Source organism: Gallinula chloropus (assembly GCF_964237585.1).
Source record: "Gallinula chloropus genome assembly, chromosome: 19".
Classification (NCBI taxonomy): Eukaryota; Metazoa; Chordata; class Aves; order Gruiformes; family Rallidae; genus Gallinula; species Gallinula chloropus.
In genome coordinates, this window is record NC_140104.1 from 9,263,515 (window position 1) to 9,279,949 (window position 16,435).

General features: G+C 49.7%; 1 protein-coding gene across 1 annotated transcript in view; it reads right to left on the minus strand.

Annotated features, from left to right (window-relative positions):
- Positions 1-3,754: 3,754 nt before the first annotated feature.
- LOC311199131 (sphingosine-1-phosphate transporter SPNS2-like) overlaps positions 3,755-16,435 on the minus strand; it is a gene marked incomplete at both ends in the record, with an annotated part of 116,208 nt that continues 103,527 nt past the window's right edge. The window contains 2 exons of the mRNA XM_084273176.1: positions 3,755-3,797; positions 13,693-13,856. Coding sequence (XP_084129302.1) covers positions 3,755-3,797; positions 13,693-13,856 — 207 coding nt within the window. The remainder of the gene's footprint in view (positions 3,798-13,692; positions 13,857-16,435) is intronic.

The window sequence follows — 16,435 nt, forward strand, 5'->3', positions numbered from 1 at the left end:
CTGGAACATGTGGGAGCCGGGATTCAGGGATGGAACAGTGCAGGTAGGACTCACTTCACACTCCCTTGCTCTCTCCCTTCCCTCTTCCCTTGTTAAGAAAAGCCACAGCATTTTCCTTCATAGGCACAGAAAAGAACTGGCCAGTAACCACTGTGCTTCTCTAACAAGGGGAGCTGCTGGGACTGGGAAACACTCAGCTTCCCTTTTTGTTGCTGACTCCTGAGCATTAAGTTTAAGGACTAATTCCTGATCTCTGAACTTTAGCAGGAAGGCTTTGTTTTGGTGACAGTCAGTGCTACAACAGCCTGTCAGAAAAGCAGTTTGGAAATGTGGCTGATCTTTGGTCTCTGAGATGAAGTGACTGAGTGTTTGGTTCTGGTTTAAACAGCTTAACAAGGAATTTCTTAATGGGAATCAGAAATTCATGTGCCTTTAAATCAAGCCTTTGGATCTTAGCCTACAGGGACAGTGTTTCCCCTATGAATGTAAGTAGTGGCATGGGGGGGGGGGGGGTGAAGCTGGTTTGGGTTTGCTTGCTGAGCTTGGGAGGACAGCCAGGCGCTCAGGGCAAACTTCTGGCTCTAGTTGTTCAGTCAAACCTTAAAGCTGTTGTTAAGGTACTTTAGGTGACTGAGCAGCCCTTGCAGAAGAGTGTGGTGGGGAGGAAAGGCTCATGTAGTTACAGGAGTGACCCCCCTGCCCGGGCAGGACTGGCTATGCCGAGTGTCACCCAGTAACTGGAGTCACTGTCCATCTCTGCTGCAGGTCCTGGCTCATCCTGTGGGTGGGAGATCAACCCCAGATTCCCTGACAGTGCTGGGGCCAGCCAGCTGCCAGGCTTAACTCCCAGCCCATCCCAGTTTGGCATTTCCCTTGCTGATCCAGTCCTCCTTGCAGCCCAGCCACAGCCACTAAAACGTGTGCTGAACTGGAGGGGAGAATCCACACTGCAGGAGACATCTCAAGGGGAGGAGGGGGCTGGGCTGTTCACTGACCCAGCTGCTGGATGGACACGCTTCTGCACGTGGGACTGACACAGCTCAGACAGGGGCCTTGTATAGTAAAGGTCTCAAATGAAGATTCAAGATCTTCATGAAGACAGGAGTGACCCTGGGGAGCTCAGGCTGGGACTGTGTGTGGCATGAAAGCCAAGCATTGCTCTGCTGTGGCAGAGGATGGGCCAGCTGCTTTGAAAATGCCAACAGCATTGACAGTGCATGTGCCATGCGCGTGACCAAGGCGTGATGTCACTGGCACTGGGGAAAGCTGTTCAGCCAGGTGGAATTTGGTACTTCACAAACCTACATGCTTCCTAGGCAAGGCTGAATTTAGTACATGGAGCAAACTCCTGAGCCCCTGGGTCTTCCTGTCCAAAGCTCTTCCTGGCCTTTCTGTACCAACCACCAGCACGCTCAGTGCAGCGAAGCTCCCTCCCTGTGCAGCTGTGGGGAGGGGGAGTCACCCCTGGAAACCTTCCTGCAGGGCCTGGCCTGGCACCAGGGCACTGAGAGGAGTGTTGTGACATTATTCATGGCTGGTTTGGGTGCACAGATTCCTCCAGATTTTAAATGTTTAAATAAAAACTGTTTATCTAAATATATATATATATATATATGTCTTCTAATGTCTTCAGCAGAGATAAAGCATCTTATGACATATTTAAATAATAAAAATAATCTGAATGGTGCCTTCAGTGTTCAAGAAAGGGTGATGTACAGAACAGGTCCCCAGCTAGTGCAGTCTCTGGGTGTGGGAGTGCTGAGAGACAGCAGCATTCAACAGGACGTAAGTTGCCCTATAAAGGACGCAGACTTCATTGGCTACAACTAAAACCATACACAGGATCTACTCACTCACAGGGGGAGCACATCATGGGTCCCAGTGGGCAGTTGTTTTGGGTGCTCAGAGGAACCTGTGCCTGTCCTTATGCTCAAGAATTAGGTGTGCTCCAGGCTGCCCTGCTCACCTCCCAGTGCCTGACCCTGCAGGCTGGAGAGCTGGGACTGGTCTGGTGCAGGACGACCCTTCCAGGGTGCTGTGGAGCTGAAGGATCCACTGGTTTCCAGTATGGAAGGGCTTCAATCTTGAGATGTGTGAGGTGGGGTGGGGAGCAGGAGTCCACATGTTGTTTCCTTCACTGGCAGCTGCCAAAAAAAAAATAGAAGAGGGAAAAGGTGGTTAAGGGATTGATTGCTAATGGTGACCATGTGCACCCCAGCTTGTGGGGAGGCCAGCTGAGCCCCTTGCCTCTATGCACTGTGGAGGCTTGACCAGGCTGGAGGCAGCACTAGGATGGTCTGGAGGCTTTTGGAACTGGAAACACCAGTAACATTGCAAGCCAGACAGAATCTGCCTGAGGAAGTGACCCAGCAGCAGGTTCAGTCTCCTGGTCCTGAAGAGCATCGGTCATGTCTCACATCAGGTGGGTTGGAACAGCTCAGCAGGTAACAAGGTTAATTTCTGCTAAACCATTTTGTTCACATCAGTTCACTGAAGAAATCAGAGACTGGCTCTTGCCCTAAACTTTCCAAAACTCCTGTCCTGGGGAGAGCCCAGTTTGGGGAGTCACTCCAGCATGCACATCCCCAGCGCTCAGGGATGCTGCTAACAGGTAGAGCAGACACTGGCTTTTGCCAGGCACGTTGCTGGTCTCTGCCTGCTTTAAAGAGCCCTGTCAGCACTTCTACTGACTGGAGAGATACCCCGTGTGCATGCTGTGGCCTATCTAAGTGGCCAGCAGCATTCCTAGATTAAGTGGGAAGGATAAGCAGGTCCCTTGCTGCAGGATTTCCTGTGAGAGGGTTTGTGATCGATGGTACGCAGGAAATCACCCCCAACTTAGGAATCAGTGAGTGCTGGGGCACAGAAAAAGCCCTTCTAACCAGGACCTGGTTTCTCTCAACCTCCATAAAACTGGACCAAAGGAGAAGAAAGTACCATGGAAAAACCTTGATGGGTGCAGAAGCAAAGCATTCAGTGTTAGGTAAGGCAAATCTCAGCATCACCACCTTGTCTTTGCTTCCAGACTGTGTGGAGGCTTTTTTAACAAATAAACCAACCCAGCTGTGTGTAAAAGCTACTGATAAGTGTGAGTGCACACCCAGTCCTGAGCCTGCATGGTGCAGCCAGGCCTGTCACACCCTCAGCCTGTACCAGAGTAGAGCCTCCTCTGTGGCAATAACACCCCTGCCCCAAAAGGCCATTCTTAAGTGTGTCACTGAGCTCTGATTTTATGATGACTCTTTCAATGCATTTAATTGATGGGAAAGCAATCTCCTTTTCAAGAACTTGCTTTAATTCATTAATTTTGGCTACAGGGAGATGCTGGGACGTGTTTATCAATCACTGCAGCTCTGACTGCAGCACTGTGATTGCTGAGGAGTCACAGGAAGAGCACAAAGGGAGAGGAAAGGGCAGCAGGAGTGGGACCCCTCCCTTGGCTCACCACTGAGGCCTCAGCTCTGTCACCCTGGCCCCAGGGTTACAGTGGGGACAGGCCCAGCAATGCTGTCAGAAAGCATTTTTCTCCAGGAAAACGTGGGATATGCCAGGAATGGCCATTTGTGAGGCCCAGATGTGTGCTAACTGCTGGGTGCTGGGCCAGGCCATAGGGGCTGCAGGGTCCCACCTGCTCAAAGAAGGGAGCACTAGGTTTCTGGAAGCAACTCAGTGCAACAAGAGACACTTGAGTTGAGCCCTGGTAGGCAGATGGGTAACTTGAGAGAGCAATTGAGGGTCTGTGTCACTCACCATCTCAGACTTTCACAGAGGCTGGTGGCATCACAAGCTGATTCACCCTGGTGAAGGGAAAACAAACGTGACATGTGAGAGCTGGACTTTGCCAAGAAGCAGACTCCTAAAAACAGCCCAGCCTCTTAAACCCAGGTTCTTGTTGCTTAACAGTTTCTAAGGAGCCAGGGCATTAGTAACTGTCCTGCACAGTGGCATAAAGCTGAAACCCTTTTGCAGGGGGGCCAGAGAGCAGTAACATCACTGACTCTAATTGACAAGGATTTGGGAAGGTCCCAAAAGCCTTTGGCCATTACTTTAGCCCAGAAAACTCACTGGCAACACTGACAGAAGCCTTTCCTTCCTGTACTGCTTAAGAGTTCATCTTCCCACAGGCTAAAAAGTACCTCCCAGATAAGTCCTTAGGGTGTGCCAAGAGCTGCTCGTTCTCTGCACCTTAACACGCTGCTCTCAACCTCTGTGTTATCTCCCTGTTACTGGTGGGAACAGAGGCTGAGAGGGGCCAACCTGCAAAGCATTTGGAAGATTTCATGGGAAATTAGACCCCACGTGGAGTTGTGAATTTGCTGGGGAGAGGAGTGACCTCCAGGGCTCACATAGGAAGCTCGTGGGCAGAGGACAGAGCTGAAAGCACCTTCCAGAGCCCAGAGAGCACAGATGCCCCTCACTCTCTCTGGAGCCCCGTGCTGGGGGTCCCTGGCTCTGCCCAGCCTGGTTCCAGCCTGGTTCCAGCCTGGTTCCAGCCTGGTTCCAGCCAGGCTCAGCTCCCACTTGGCTACAGGTCAGCTCCCAGGTTTTTATTTTTTTAAAGCAAAACCACTAATAATGAAGTTTAGATTCTCTTAGGTGGTAAAAAGTAGCACATGGACTTGAGCTAACAAGGCTCAAGAGCATCTAAATCCCTCTTTAAATCCCACTTGTCTTTCTAATAACTCTAATCCCACCCTGAATAGATTGTCACTTCCTACATGGGGATTTCTGCTGACTGAACAGTGGGTCCTAAGTTGTTTTATTTTCTCTGCAGTGTTTTCTTAAGATTGTGAATGTTTTCATTCCCTGAAGGGAGCAGGGTGGGAACCACTTGGTTATTTCCTGAGGGGGGGGGGAAACTTACCCTGATTGCCTTTCAAGAACAGAAGCTGTACAACTTTTTGGGCTGGTTTTATGGGCTCCTCCAGCAGTTAAAAACGTGGCTGACTCCTGCTAACCCCATCTCTTCCTCTCCTGTCAAACCTGGGTATTTCCTCTAGATCCTATCAAGCCATTTCCATGCAGTGGGACAGCATCTATAATTCTGAAGTATTTATGAGACTGGCTGTTCAGTATTAAACTACATGCTCTAGAGCTGTTAAATATTTATACTGTGTAAAAGGGATCTAATCTCACAGCACCTCAGCCAGTCAGAGAACTGTGTAAGGAAAAGAGGATGAATTTAAGGTAACACAAGAGCAGCCAGGATCCTTTACAGGTCAGCTGTCCTCTACTTTGTTGCAGGATTGTGCTGAGCAGACTCTGCCTTCCAGTCCAGCTGCTCACTGAGCTGACAGATACTGGGCATTAGGGTTTGTGGTCCAGCCACACTGCTGCACAGTACCTGGCACCACCTCAGCCTCACAGGGCATCTGAAAGAGCTTTTGCTGCTCACATCCTTGGAGAACGCTCCACTCCACCCCCATGCCAGCAAGAACAAACCCCAGATGTCCCTTCTCACCTGCAGTTCCATCTCTCCCAGCACTTCAGAGTGAAGTTGTGAGTGGCAGTGGGGGGATATATGTCCCACTGACTCTGTAAAATACAGGCTACCCAATGTCTGAGCTCCATGACTCCTCCCTGGTCATCAGCTCAGACTCAAGCAAGTAACAGGATGCCAAGGAGGAGACCAGTTCAGTTTCATATGTAACTCAGCACACACACTTCAGCATCCTACAGCTTCCCAACAGTCCTGTTTCCTGGTGATCTAAACAAGTCCAGCTCTGTTTTTTGTAACAGAGAAGCAGAACTAGGAAATAATGTCCTAATTTTTATGGCCTGCTGTACTGAACATCACTTAACTTTTACAGCCAACACTAAAATGCTCTGGTGGGGTCCTTCCAGCCTGCAAATAACTCATTCTGTGACGAGCAGGAGCTCATTCAGCAGATGTCAGAGATACAGGGGCAGCTGGAGGACTGTGCTGAGCAGCAGCTTCTGCCTGTGATTCCTTCACGTCGCTGTGGGGGGCTCTGTTTCTGAGATGCCCTGCAGGGTGCCAGGACAGGCCCCCTGGAAGCAGCACTTCAGGCAGGGGTACTGGTGTAACACCAGTGGCACCCTTCAGCACCTTCCTCCCCATCTGAACTCTTGCAGACGCTGTGTGTGGGGGGTAAACTTCTGTTCAAGGAAGTTTTGAAACCCTGCTTGGGAAGTGCTGACAGGCCTGGTGACAGCAGCCTTGGAGAAAGATCTGCTGACTAATGCTGAACACATGCTGATGGGGAACACCAGACCCAAGCACCCAGCTCTGCCAGAAGCCAGCTGGGTCTTTTACAAGTACCCCAAGGCAAGCTGTGTTTGGAAGAGGCCTTGTGAACACACTGACACCAGATGTTCTAGGTGATGTTTCAACAGACAGATACCCTTGAAGGGTCACTATGGCCTGGATTCTGTGAAAACCCAATCTCTCAGATACAGCTAGTTAAGGGCTGGGGGGATTGGGGGTCAAAGCTGCATAGCCAATGACACTCTCCACCTGCACATCAGTGACGTGTAGCAGCCCAGGCAAACCCTGCTGCTGAAGCTCTGCACAACCCTTCAAACCTGATGCTGCTGCCTGCAGCTGAGGATCATCATTTCTACCTCCACAGCTGTATGACTTCTGCAGAACAGGCTGCCCAGAGAGGGGGTGGATACCCCCTTGTGTAGCTCCAGGCCTGGAGGTTGGTGGCCCTGCCTATGGCAGGGGGGTTGGAACTGTGTGATCCTTGGGGGTCCCTTCCAACCCAGACCAGTCTGGGATTCTATGATTAGACTTTCCTTTCTGCATGGCACAGGAGATTAACCCCAGAAGGACAGTATGCACGATGGGCTTGGGGACCTGTGACGCTCCCTGCAGCCTGTTCTGCAGCTCGCAGCGGGGCTGTGCCAGCACCAGCTGGCTCAGTCCTTCTGCCTGTGCTTAAGCAAAGCTCCTGCTGCCAGCCTGAACAGGGCATTCCAAGTGCTGTGAGCATTCTGTGTGAGGACCACAACTGAGCTCAAAGTGTCAGTGAGCAGCCAAGCTGACCTTTGGTATCCTCCAACCCAGCGTTGAGGACACGCGCAGGTCGACGCAGAGCGGCTCCGTGCCCTCTGAGGCCATATGCTTTCCATCTGCATGAAACCAGCAACTCAAGCAGCAAACCAGCATCTAAACTGCAGCAGGTCCCAAGCTTTTTTTAACATCCTTTGTTAGCTCCATTTATGGAGTTGCAAACATGGCTAGTGAACAGGGGAGGAAAAAAACCCAGCGAGCTTTTTCCAGCAATAATAAACCCACTTAGATTCTCCCTACCTCTTCCCTTCGTATTCCTGACCCTTCAATTCCATATAAACCATCTAATAGTCTAATTTTATTCCATCTGCAGTCCATGCATCTTTATCATGCCACTCTCAGATATCCAGAACACTCTCCTTGCCACTCTTCTACCAGCATCTCAGATCCTCTGCATCCTAATCTGGGCTTTTTGCTGTAAGTTCACATGCCTTTAAAGGCCAAGGACATCTTATCTGTGCTAAAAAAGCACTGTGAGTTTATATCACTGTAGGAAATGTTAAATTACTGCTCTTCTTTTATAAACTAAAAAACAAGCAGATCTCTCATATTATTTCCCCTAAATCAGCTGAATATGAGCAGGGAGCAAACTGTTCCTCAACTATCCCTTTACGGGAATTGGTAAAATCCACTTGCTGGCCCAAAATCCACCTTGGAATTAATAACAAAGCTTTAGCAATGATCTAAGCAACAGATGAATCAATGGGAAGGACCTTTCCCTCTAATAACACAGGGCAGAACTGGTCTAACATGCCAGCTGAAGACCCATGACACCATTACTGGAGGGGACTCCATCCTTTGCTGGTAACAACATGAGGTTGTCTGAGGGGTCCTTTCTGTCTCTAACTGCTGCCAGAGAAAAAGCAGAGAGAAGAGGGTTGGCAACTCTGTGAGTCCTTCCCCTGCCCCACATAATAGAATCTGTAAAGCAAAAAATAAGGTCAGACACACTTTCAAATTGCTGCAAGAGGAGAACTGGAAGATCATTTTATAGCTTGTTCTAGAAAAGGCTAAAAATAAGCCTGACAGGAGGCAGAGCCTGAAAATGGATTATTCTCATTTTCCTCTAATGCAATTTGCAGATGTGCTGTGTTTAAGACAGGGAAAAGGTGTGTGGACTTGGGCTTGTTCTTTCAGTGGCTTGCACTCTATCTAGCCTGCAATGAGGATTTGCTTTCCAGTGTCTGTACCCACCCCTTTCAAAATGAAACATTCATCAGCACTGCTACTCGGCAGGAGTTTCCACACCTGATCAAATGTGTGGTAAGAGTAAGTCTGAGGTTTTTTTATTATTATTATTATTAAATGTTTCATTTTAATTTTAGGAGGAAGAAAAACCTACTAGAGGTGTTTAAGGACCCTGCTTCTTGTCATGTAAACAAATGGGTGAACCATTTAGACTTGCAGGTCTCTCTCAAGTGCTGAGTGGTAACTAGTTAAATACTTCTATTCTTTTCTTTTGAGCAGCTGCATCAGTGCAGAGATTTATTCCTGTCCCTGTCTGCACCAGGGATACACACTGCAGTTGCATCCTGCTGCCTGATCTGCACTGCTGTATCTCTGGTGAAAATACCCAGCACGTATCATGCAGAGAGGGACTGAACACTCCTAAAATTTGGCTGTGCATCCAGAGCATCCTTCTGCACCTCTTGGAAGGCTACGGGGAAAAGCCAGAAAAACCTCATGCTTCCAGGTATAAACCCAGGGATTAATTAAAAAACCAAAAAGAAATCCTTTGAGGGAGCCTGTCCTGCACAGGGTGGGGATTCTCAGGAACAGTCAGAGTGAGTTTGGGTTTTTATCTCAGTCACAGCTGGGAGTGGCCACTGTTGGAGACAGGAGTGCAGACCCAGCCTGCCACTGAGCATCCCCGGTCCTGCCGGGCCTTACCCGTGCAGAGACACAGCATCAGGGCTCAGCACAGCTCCAGATGCCCAGCACTTCTGCTGCCGGCCCTGCAGAGACTTACCTTACACACTAATTACACTCCAGAGATGTAGAATGACCTGGCACCCAAGAGCTCTCACAGCTTGGGGAAAGAGCCTTTTTTGTCTGTCTCCTAATAAACCCAACACACTCTTCCCACTTGCTGATGAAGCTGCTGCTTCTTAAGTACCAATGTAGGGCATTTCTTCTGCAGCTTTCTAGAGTGAAGCTTTGTTTTTCCCCCTTTATCTGCATTATGAGGGAGGAAGAGGCCAGAGACAGGGGCACAATTCTCAGTAGTGCTGAGCTTTTACTTGTAACAAGCCAAGTCCCTGCAGTACTCCTGACCTCTGAGAGCTGCCTTCCACCTGATACCTGCCAAGGCTGCACAGGTATCACCGATGGAGCTAAGGAATAGAAGTCAGTACAGGCTGGGGGTGAGCTGCTGGAGAGGAGCTCTGTGGAGAAAGACCTGGGGGTCCTGGTAGATGACAGGGTGGCCATGAGCCAGCAGTGTGCCCTGGGGGCTGAGAGAGACAATGGGATCCTGGGGGCATCAAGAGGAGTGTGGCCAGCAGGTCACAGGAGGGGATCCTCCCCCTCTGCTCTGCCCTGGTCAGGCCCCACCTGCAGTGTTGTGTCCTGTGCTGGGCTCCCTGGGATAAAAAAAGCCAGGGATGTCCTGGAGAGAGTCCAGAGGAGGCTACAGAGATGATGAAGGGCCTGGAGCATCTCCCCTCTGAGGAAAGGCTGAGTGAGCTGTGGCTGTTCAGCCTGGAGAGAAGAAGACTAAGGGGGGATCTTCTTAATGTTGATAAATATCTGAAGGATGGGATGCAGGGGGAAATGGGCAGCCCCTTTTCAGTGCTCTGTGGGGACAGGACAAGGGGCAATGGCTGCAAGTTAGAGCATAGGAAGAACTTTTCCCCAGTGAGGGTGCCAGAGCCCTGGGACAGGCTGCCCAGGGGGTTGTGGAGTCTCCATCTCTGGAGATATTCCAGCCCTGTCTGGACACCACCCTGTGCAGTATGAGCTCTGGGGAGCTGCTTTGGCAGGGGGGTTGGACCCCATGAGCTCTCCAGGTCCCTTCCAACCCCTGGGATTCTGTGAGTCTGTGATTCATTTGATTCCTGATCTGTTTCTGTAGGGCTCTGCCATGGCAAGACTCTACACGTGCGTATCGTCTGCCAGAGGGTCTCAGGGAATAGTTTGGGTGCCACAGATCTTCATCAGCAGGTAGGAAACACACCACAGAGTGCAGTCGTGTTTGGAAATAAAATCTGACTGCTCTAACCCTCCTCTGCAGTTCTCCAGAAGGGGAAAGGAACAATAGTGGAGTGAAATCACAGCAGGAATTGTAGCTGAGTGGTTTAAAAAAAGAACGGAAGTATTTATTGTTACTGATGCCTGAGAGCTCTAACAGAAACCAATCTTAGGCCTTTTCTCTCTCTTACCATTTGGGAAGGGTGGGATTAAATTTGTGTTTTAAAAATTAGACTGAAAAGGATTGGATTCTGTTACAGGGTATGCACAGGATCGTGTCCTCTGCTGGTACTGAACTTACTAAAAGCCTGTTGAAGCTGTCAGGCTTCTGAACATGACAATGGTTCTAAAAGAATTGTGACACTTTGTTTTTTAAAAAACATGATCTGCAGTAAAAAAAGTCTCTCCTGAGTGTTTTTTGTGAGGGGGGGCAGCCTTACTGACTGGGAATTCCGGTTTCAAGAAGTCATCTACCAACTATGCCAGGAATTGTGGCAGTGATAAAAAGTGATGTGTGAAAAAGTCACGAGGCACTGAAAGCCTGGAAACTCTGTGTCTGAAAGGAAGTGTGGTGGAAACTGGGGGAAGCTTTACAGGAAAGAGAGGTTGCTATCCTGATCCCCTGTCCTGCCTGGAAGGAGAAATTATCTCTAACCAAACACCCAGACACCAGTACACAAAGGAACAAACAAAGGAACAAAATCCCAGCAATAAAACCCTGAGCCACTTTTGGCAGAAGCGTGGAAATTAAAGCAGGGAAAGCTTAATTTCAAGCAGGGAAAGCTTAGTTTCCAGGGGCAGGGCTGTGCAGTGCAGTGTTCCAACCCTCTGCTTCCACACTGGTTCATTAGAGGGGTCTGTAGCTTCTGCCCTGCCTGCCCTGACCCCAGGGGTGATGAATGGGTTTAATCTCTGGCGTGTGACACCAGCCATTGGGATCCCTGCAGGTTAATTGATTTCTTTTGGCAAAGCTCATTTCCAAGCCCTATTGTCCCAGCAGCAGGATTGGCTGCAGAGGGAAAACAAGGCATCTTGAGGAAGCCATGCTGCCCTGTACCCAGCAAGTGGCAGGTGGGATATGAGGGAGGCTCCAAGGCAGAGAGACAGCCTTGCCAAAGGGCAGATGGTCTGTCACACAGGGGGAGCTCGCTGAAGGAGCAGGAGCTAGCATGGAGTTTTAAGCTGCTAATAGCAAAATGCTCTGGGGTCTTTCCTCTCTCACAGGTAACACAGAGCTAACAGCAAACAAGCTCTCCCCATTGCCGAGGGGTTCACTGGTCTCCTCAGCAGAACAGTGGACCAGTGACTGTTTGGGAAGCTGGCATGTCCTGAAGATGAAATAGGCTGCCCAGGGAGGTGGTGGAGTCCCCATCCCTGGAGGTGTTTAAAAGGCTGGCTCTGGCTGCAGGAGTGTGATGGGCTGTTAATGCCTGTGGTGTGTGTCTGTGTGTATCCCATCCTCCCAGGAGAAAGGCAAAGGCAACCTATAGCCAACACCAGACCAGTCCCCTACCCACCTATTCAGCATGTCAGAGTGCTGAGATGAAGCCTTTAAGAGGTGGGCTAGGCAGGGTTAGGCTGTGGCTGGACTTGATGGTCAGATGGGTCTCTTGCAACCCAGGTGATTATACAATTCTGTGAACACAGTACAACCAAGGCTGCCTGGACCAGAGAGCAGCAGGCAGATACCAACACTTGTATGCAGGAGAAAGCAGAGCCATGGAATGCAATCTCCCTCCCACAGTAACACTACTGCAGAGCTGGTGTTCTGGTGAGCAGCCTGTAACACACACCAACACTGGCACCCAAGCAGAGTCAGCCAACCTATGGCTACATGAGGGGGATTTCATCTGCTGCACTGTGTGACTACACCCTGTCACCACATCCAACTTCTGGTTCCTTGCAAGAACAAAGCCACCCTGAGCACCTAGAAGCTTACATTCCTCTTGCTGTGTGCCCAGGGGATGGATCACTACTTAGCCTTGCATTAGCTTACACAGAGCACAGTGACAGAAGTCAGGCTGGAAAGCCACCAGAGAACTCCCATCCTCCTGCCTCAAGACTGAGCCAGGGAGGCCTTCAGAAACACACAGCAGCTTCTCCAAATAATCTACTGTAGCATTTACCTCCTTTTTTTCTTTGCAGAAGTTCCTCCTAACATCTAATCTCCAATCTCACTTCTTGCAACTGAAAGCCCTTAGATGCAGATAACAAGCCAGGCACACATCAGCCACGTCACATCTCCACAGGCACACTGAAGTTCAGCTGTGCAGGACTTAACCTCCTTCCCAACATTCACAAGGAGGCCTTGGTTTGCCATACATCTCACCATACTTCTTTGAAACATCTCAGTATAGGGGGACTGTATAGATCTAAAGGCACCAGGAGACAAAAAACCCTTCCTTACTCTGGTATTTGTGCATCTTAGTAAAAGGAAGGTGGAACAGCTCCTAGAGGGCAGAGCACCATCTGTAGCACTGCTTCCAAAGCTCTTGCGTCCATCTGATATGAGAGTCTGAGCCAGAAGGTATCACCCAAACTGTTCACACACTTCCATCAACGCCCAAACATCATATTTTCCCTCTAGTTGCACTACATCCAGCGACAGGGATACACCAGGGCCCTTCTCCTGAAGGTACAACGAGGTGTGCTCTGCTCCCTCTGGCTGCAGGAGTGCGATGGGCCGGTAACGCCTGCGGAATGTGTCTGCCTGTCTCCTCCAAGGAGAAAGGCAAAGGCAACCTATAGCCAACACCAGATCAGTCCCCTACCCACATATTCAGCATGACATTACACATAAACACTCTAAATTTTTTGACAATGATGAGAAAGAGACTAACCCCAGGAGTTTGTATGTCATGTGGAAGCGTCTTCTGAATTACTGTAGTTGCCAACTGTGAGGTGATCCGAATCGGTCTCTTTACTGAAAAACAGTAGCTTTTTTTTTAGAAGCTGCAAGAAGGGACTGGGAAAAGCCTGTCTTTACTACAGCCACCCCTGAGCAGGTCTGTCCCCACACACAGCTTGCTTCCTGTGTATTGGAGACAGTGAGCAGGGCACAGGAGGCTGGCACGAGGCTGCAGGCTCAACGCTGACCACCGAGCTCTGGAAAGTATCTCCTGCTCTTCACCTAGCAGCCCTGACCAACCAACACTCTGGGCTGTGGCATGCTCACACAAGGGTAAAAGGGAGCCTGTGACCTCAAATACTGTGCTCCCCTCCCGGCCATACAGCCAACAACTGAGATCTGCCAGAGCAGAAGCATGTAAAGGATGCCCAGCCAGCATGACCCAAGCCCCTGTGCTTCGTGCAGCCTCATGCACTCTGCTGAGCTGAGGTTCTCAACACACCACACGGCATCCTTTACCTCTACAGACCATGGCCAGGGAAAGAGGACAAGCATAACGTTCAAGAGAGAAAACAGGGTGCAGTACCTCCCCATCTGCAATTGCCAGGTTACTCACTGTTGTTCAGCTTTGGCTCGGTCACTTAGGAAGAAGAGGGCTGTGGCCAGGAAGAACATCCCTCCCAGGACAACGACAAACGGGCAGAGCATGAGCGCGTACCCCAAGCTGAGGAACTCCCAGACTGGGGACTCCTTTGTGCTTTGTCGTATCAGGTCAGAGATCTAGGAGAGACAGGCACAATGATGAGTTACTTAGATGAGAGAGAGACACAATAATGGTGAAGGGAACACAACACCCTCAACAACCTCCCACCAAACATATGCTTGAGGTTGAAAATGGAACAGGCAGTTCAGTCAAAGCGGGATGTCCCTTGTACTCTTCAGCCTTCAACAAGCCACTCTGGAGCCTGTGCAACTCATGCCATCAGAAGCTTGGCAGGGGTTCTCTTCTCCCTGTTGCCCTTCTGGCCTGGTCTTCATCTTCTCCCTGGCTTCTTCAGTGACCACACCCATGGGTATCTAACCTTGTTGTACTGACCAAGCCTCCCAGGATGCCGACAGGACCACACCAGCATTGCTCAGCAGGTGAGGGAGTGATCAGTATTCTGCAATTTCCATCAAGCCCTGCTAACCTCTACGCCTCACCCACCTCTCAGCAAAAGGAGGTGTGAAGTTCCATTCCTGTGTATTGAGTGGGAAAGGGGAAACGTTTTTCATAGAACAAAACCAGCAGAGACCCCAGCCAGCATTCAGCAACAACTCAAACGTGGGGTTTTTATCTGAGGCATGGGCTTCATTCCTGCTTCTAAGCTCCTAAGATTGCTGCCCTCTGAAGTGTAATTGCATCCAAGGTGTGACCCTGTGCCCCAGGGCCCACACAAGGTCTGTTGCATCGGGGCTGCGCTCGCACCAAGGATCCACGTGCCACCGAGTTCACGGGCTCCGGCAACCTGCCCCTTCTGACAGCCAAAAAGCCTCCTTATGGGAAGGCAAACACAAGTTTGCACTTACACAAGGGAGCAGTGAGGTGCAATGGCAGTGTTTAGTTCACCATTAAAAGCTTTTGCTAAAACTCAGCAAGATTTAATGACTGCAGGTAAAACAACCACATTTTAATATTTACTGCCCAGCCAACAACGTTACTCTTCATAAACCTGACAGAGCAGCAGCAGCAGCAGGGACAAGTCTCAAGGCATCGGGTATTTAAATGTCCAGCTCTGTTTTTAGCCATGACCTTTTGTTGAGGCATAAATACTGGTTTATATCCAAAGACTGCAGGGAATTTGCATAACATAAAACCCCACTGCTGTGTGCACAGGCAAAGTGGCTCCTGAAACAGTCAAAGGTTGTGCAGCAGCTTCCAAACTGCTACCCTGCTGCTAAGGAAGGTGGTGTCAGGCAGAGGCTACAAGCAAAATCTGACATTCAAGGTGTAAATGTGGAGAATGGAGTGAGGAAATGCCACGTGCAGGAGGAACCGGCGATTCCCAGCCCGGTGGCTGAGCAGAGGCCAAGCGCAGCAGCAGGGCACAGAGGGGTGACACTTGTGGGGACTCCAAGGTACAGGTGGCAGCCTGTGTTTTAGAAGAGGAGCACTGCCTGTCTCACAGAATCTCAGAATCACAGGAGTTGGAGGGGACCTCAAGAGTGTTCCTGTCCTCTCCAAGACTATTTTAATTCAGTGTGTAACATACACACAAGACAAGACCGAGTGGTACAAACAAAGTCTCATGTAGGGGAAAAAAAAAGTCCTTAGGCTGAAGGCAAATAACAGTGGCTATTAGTCTGAGGGACTGATTAAAAAACAGCAATGAGACTTGAATGTGAACTCACCCACAGGAAATTAGCAGAACATGCACCCACAAGACAGGGACATCACCTGGTAATTTATTCCCTCTTGTATCCAGACACCTTAATTCCCATATTTCCCTCACTCTTCATTATGAATCAAATTTTGGCACTGAATCAGCCCCTCTTTGTGCAAGAGCCAGAATCCAGGCTACTCTAAAATAGGAATTTAGAAATTCTAAACCATTTCTCATTGTTTGGGAATGGATACAACGATCCCCTGAAAGGACCAGACAATAAATCACTAGACAAATTGACATGACAAATCAGCAGTAGAAGATGAAATGCCAGGCATGCAGTCCCCACTGCCCTCTCTCATGGATGACATGACATCCTAGGTGAAAGCCAGCTTTGGCAACATGAAGTCTCCAGCAAATAAAGCTCCCAGTGCAGCTTGCCCTGCACCTTCCCTTCCAAGGCATCATGTCAAGCTTTTACACTAACAGATTATGTTAATACTGAATATGCCACCTTGTTCATGTTTATCCCAATGTATTACAGGCATATTTTAGGAGAAGCAGTGGTTCCTCCCACCCAAGGTATAATGCTTCCCATCCAAGGTATACTGCTTCCCATCAAGCCAGCTGGGCTTTCTCATCTAGTTTTCATATAATCCTCTCACCCACCTGCATCTCTCAACTCCAGAACTCTATCAGGTGACCTAACAGTCACTGTTCCCTGTTGTTTGGTTCCTCTCAGTTACAAGCCACCTGCTAATACTGGAATCTTGGCATCTCCTCTCAAGAGGAGCCAGGACATAATTACAGACTTGGGCTCCAAGAAGGACAGACTGTTTGCCAAATGGCCTGCTCCAGACTGCCAGTTTGTGGCTTTCCAGACTCCTCCAAATAATAATATCCAGGCCTGGAGGTTGGTGTCCCTGCCTGTGGCAGGGGGGTTGGAACTCTCTGATCCTTGGGGTCCCTTCCAGCCCAGACCAGTCTGGGATTCTG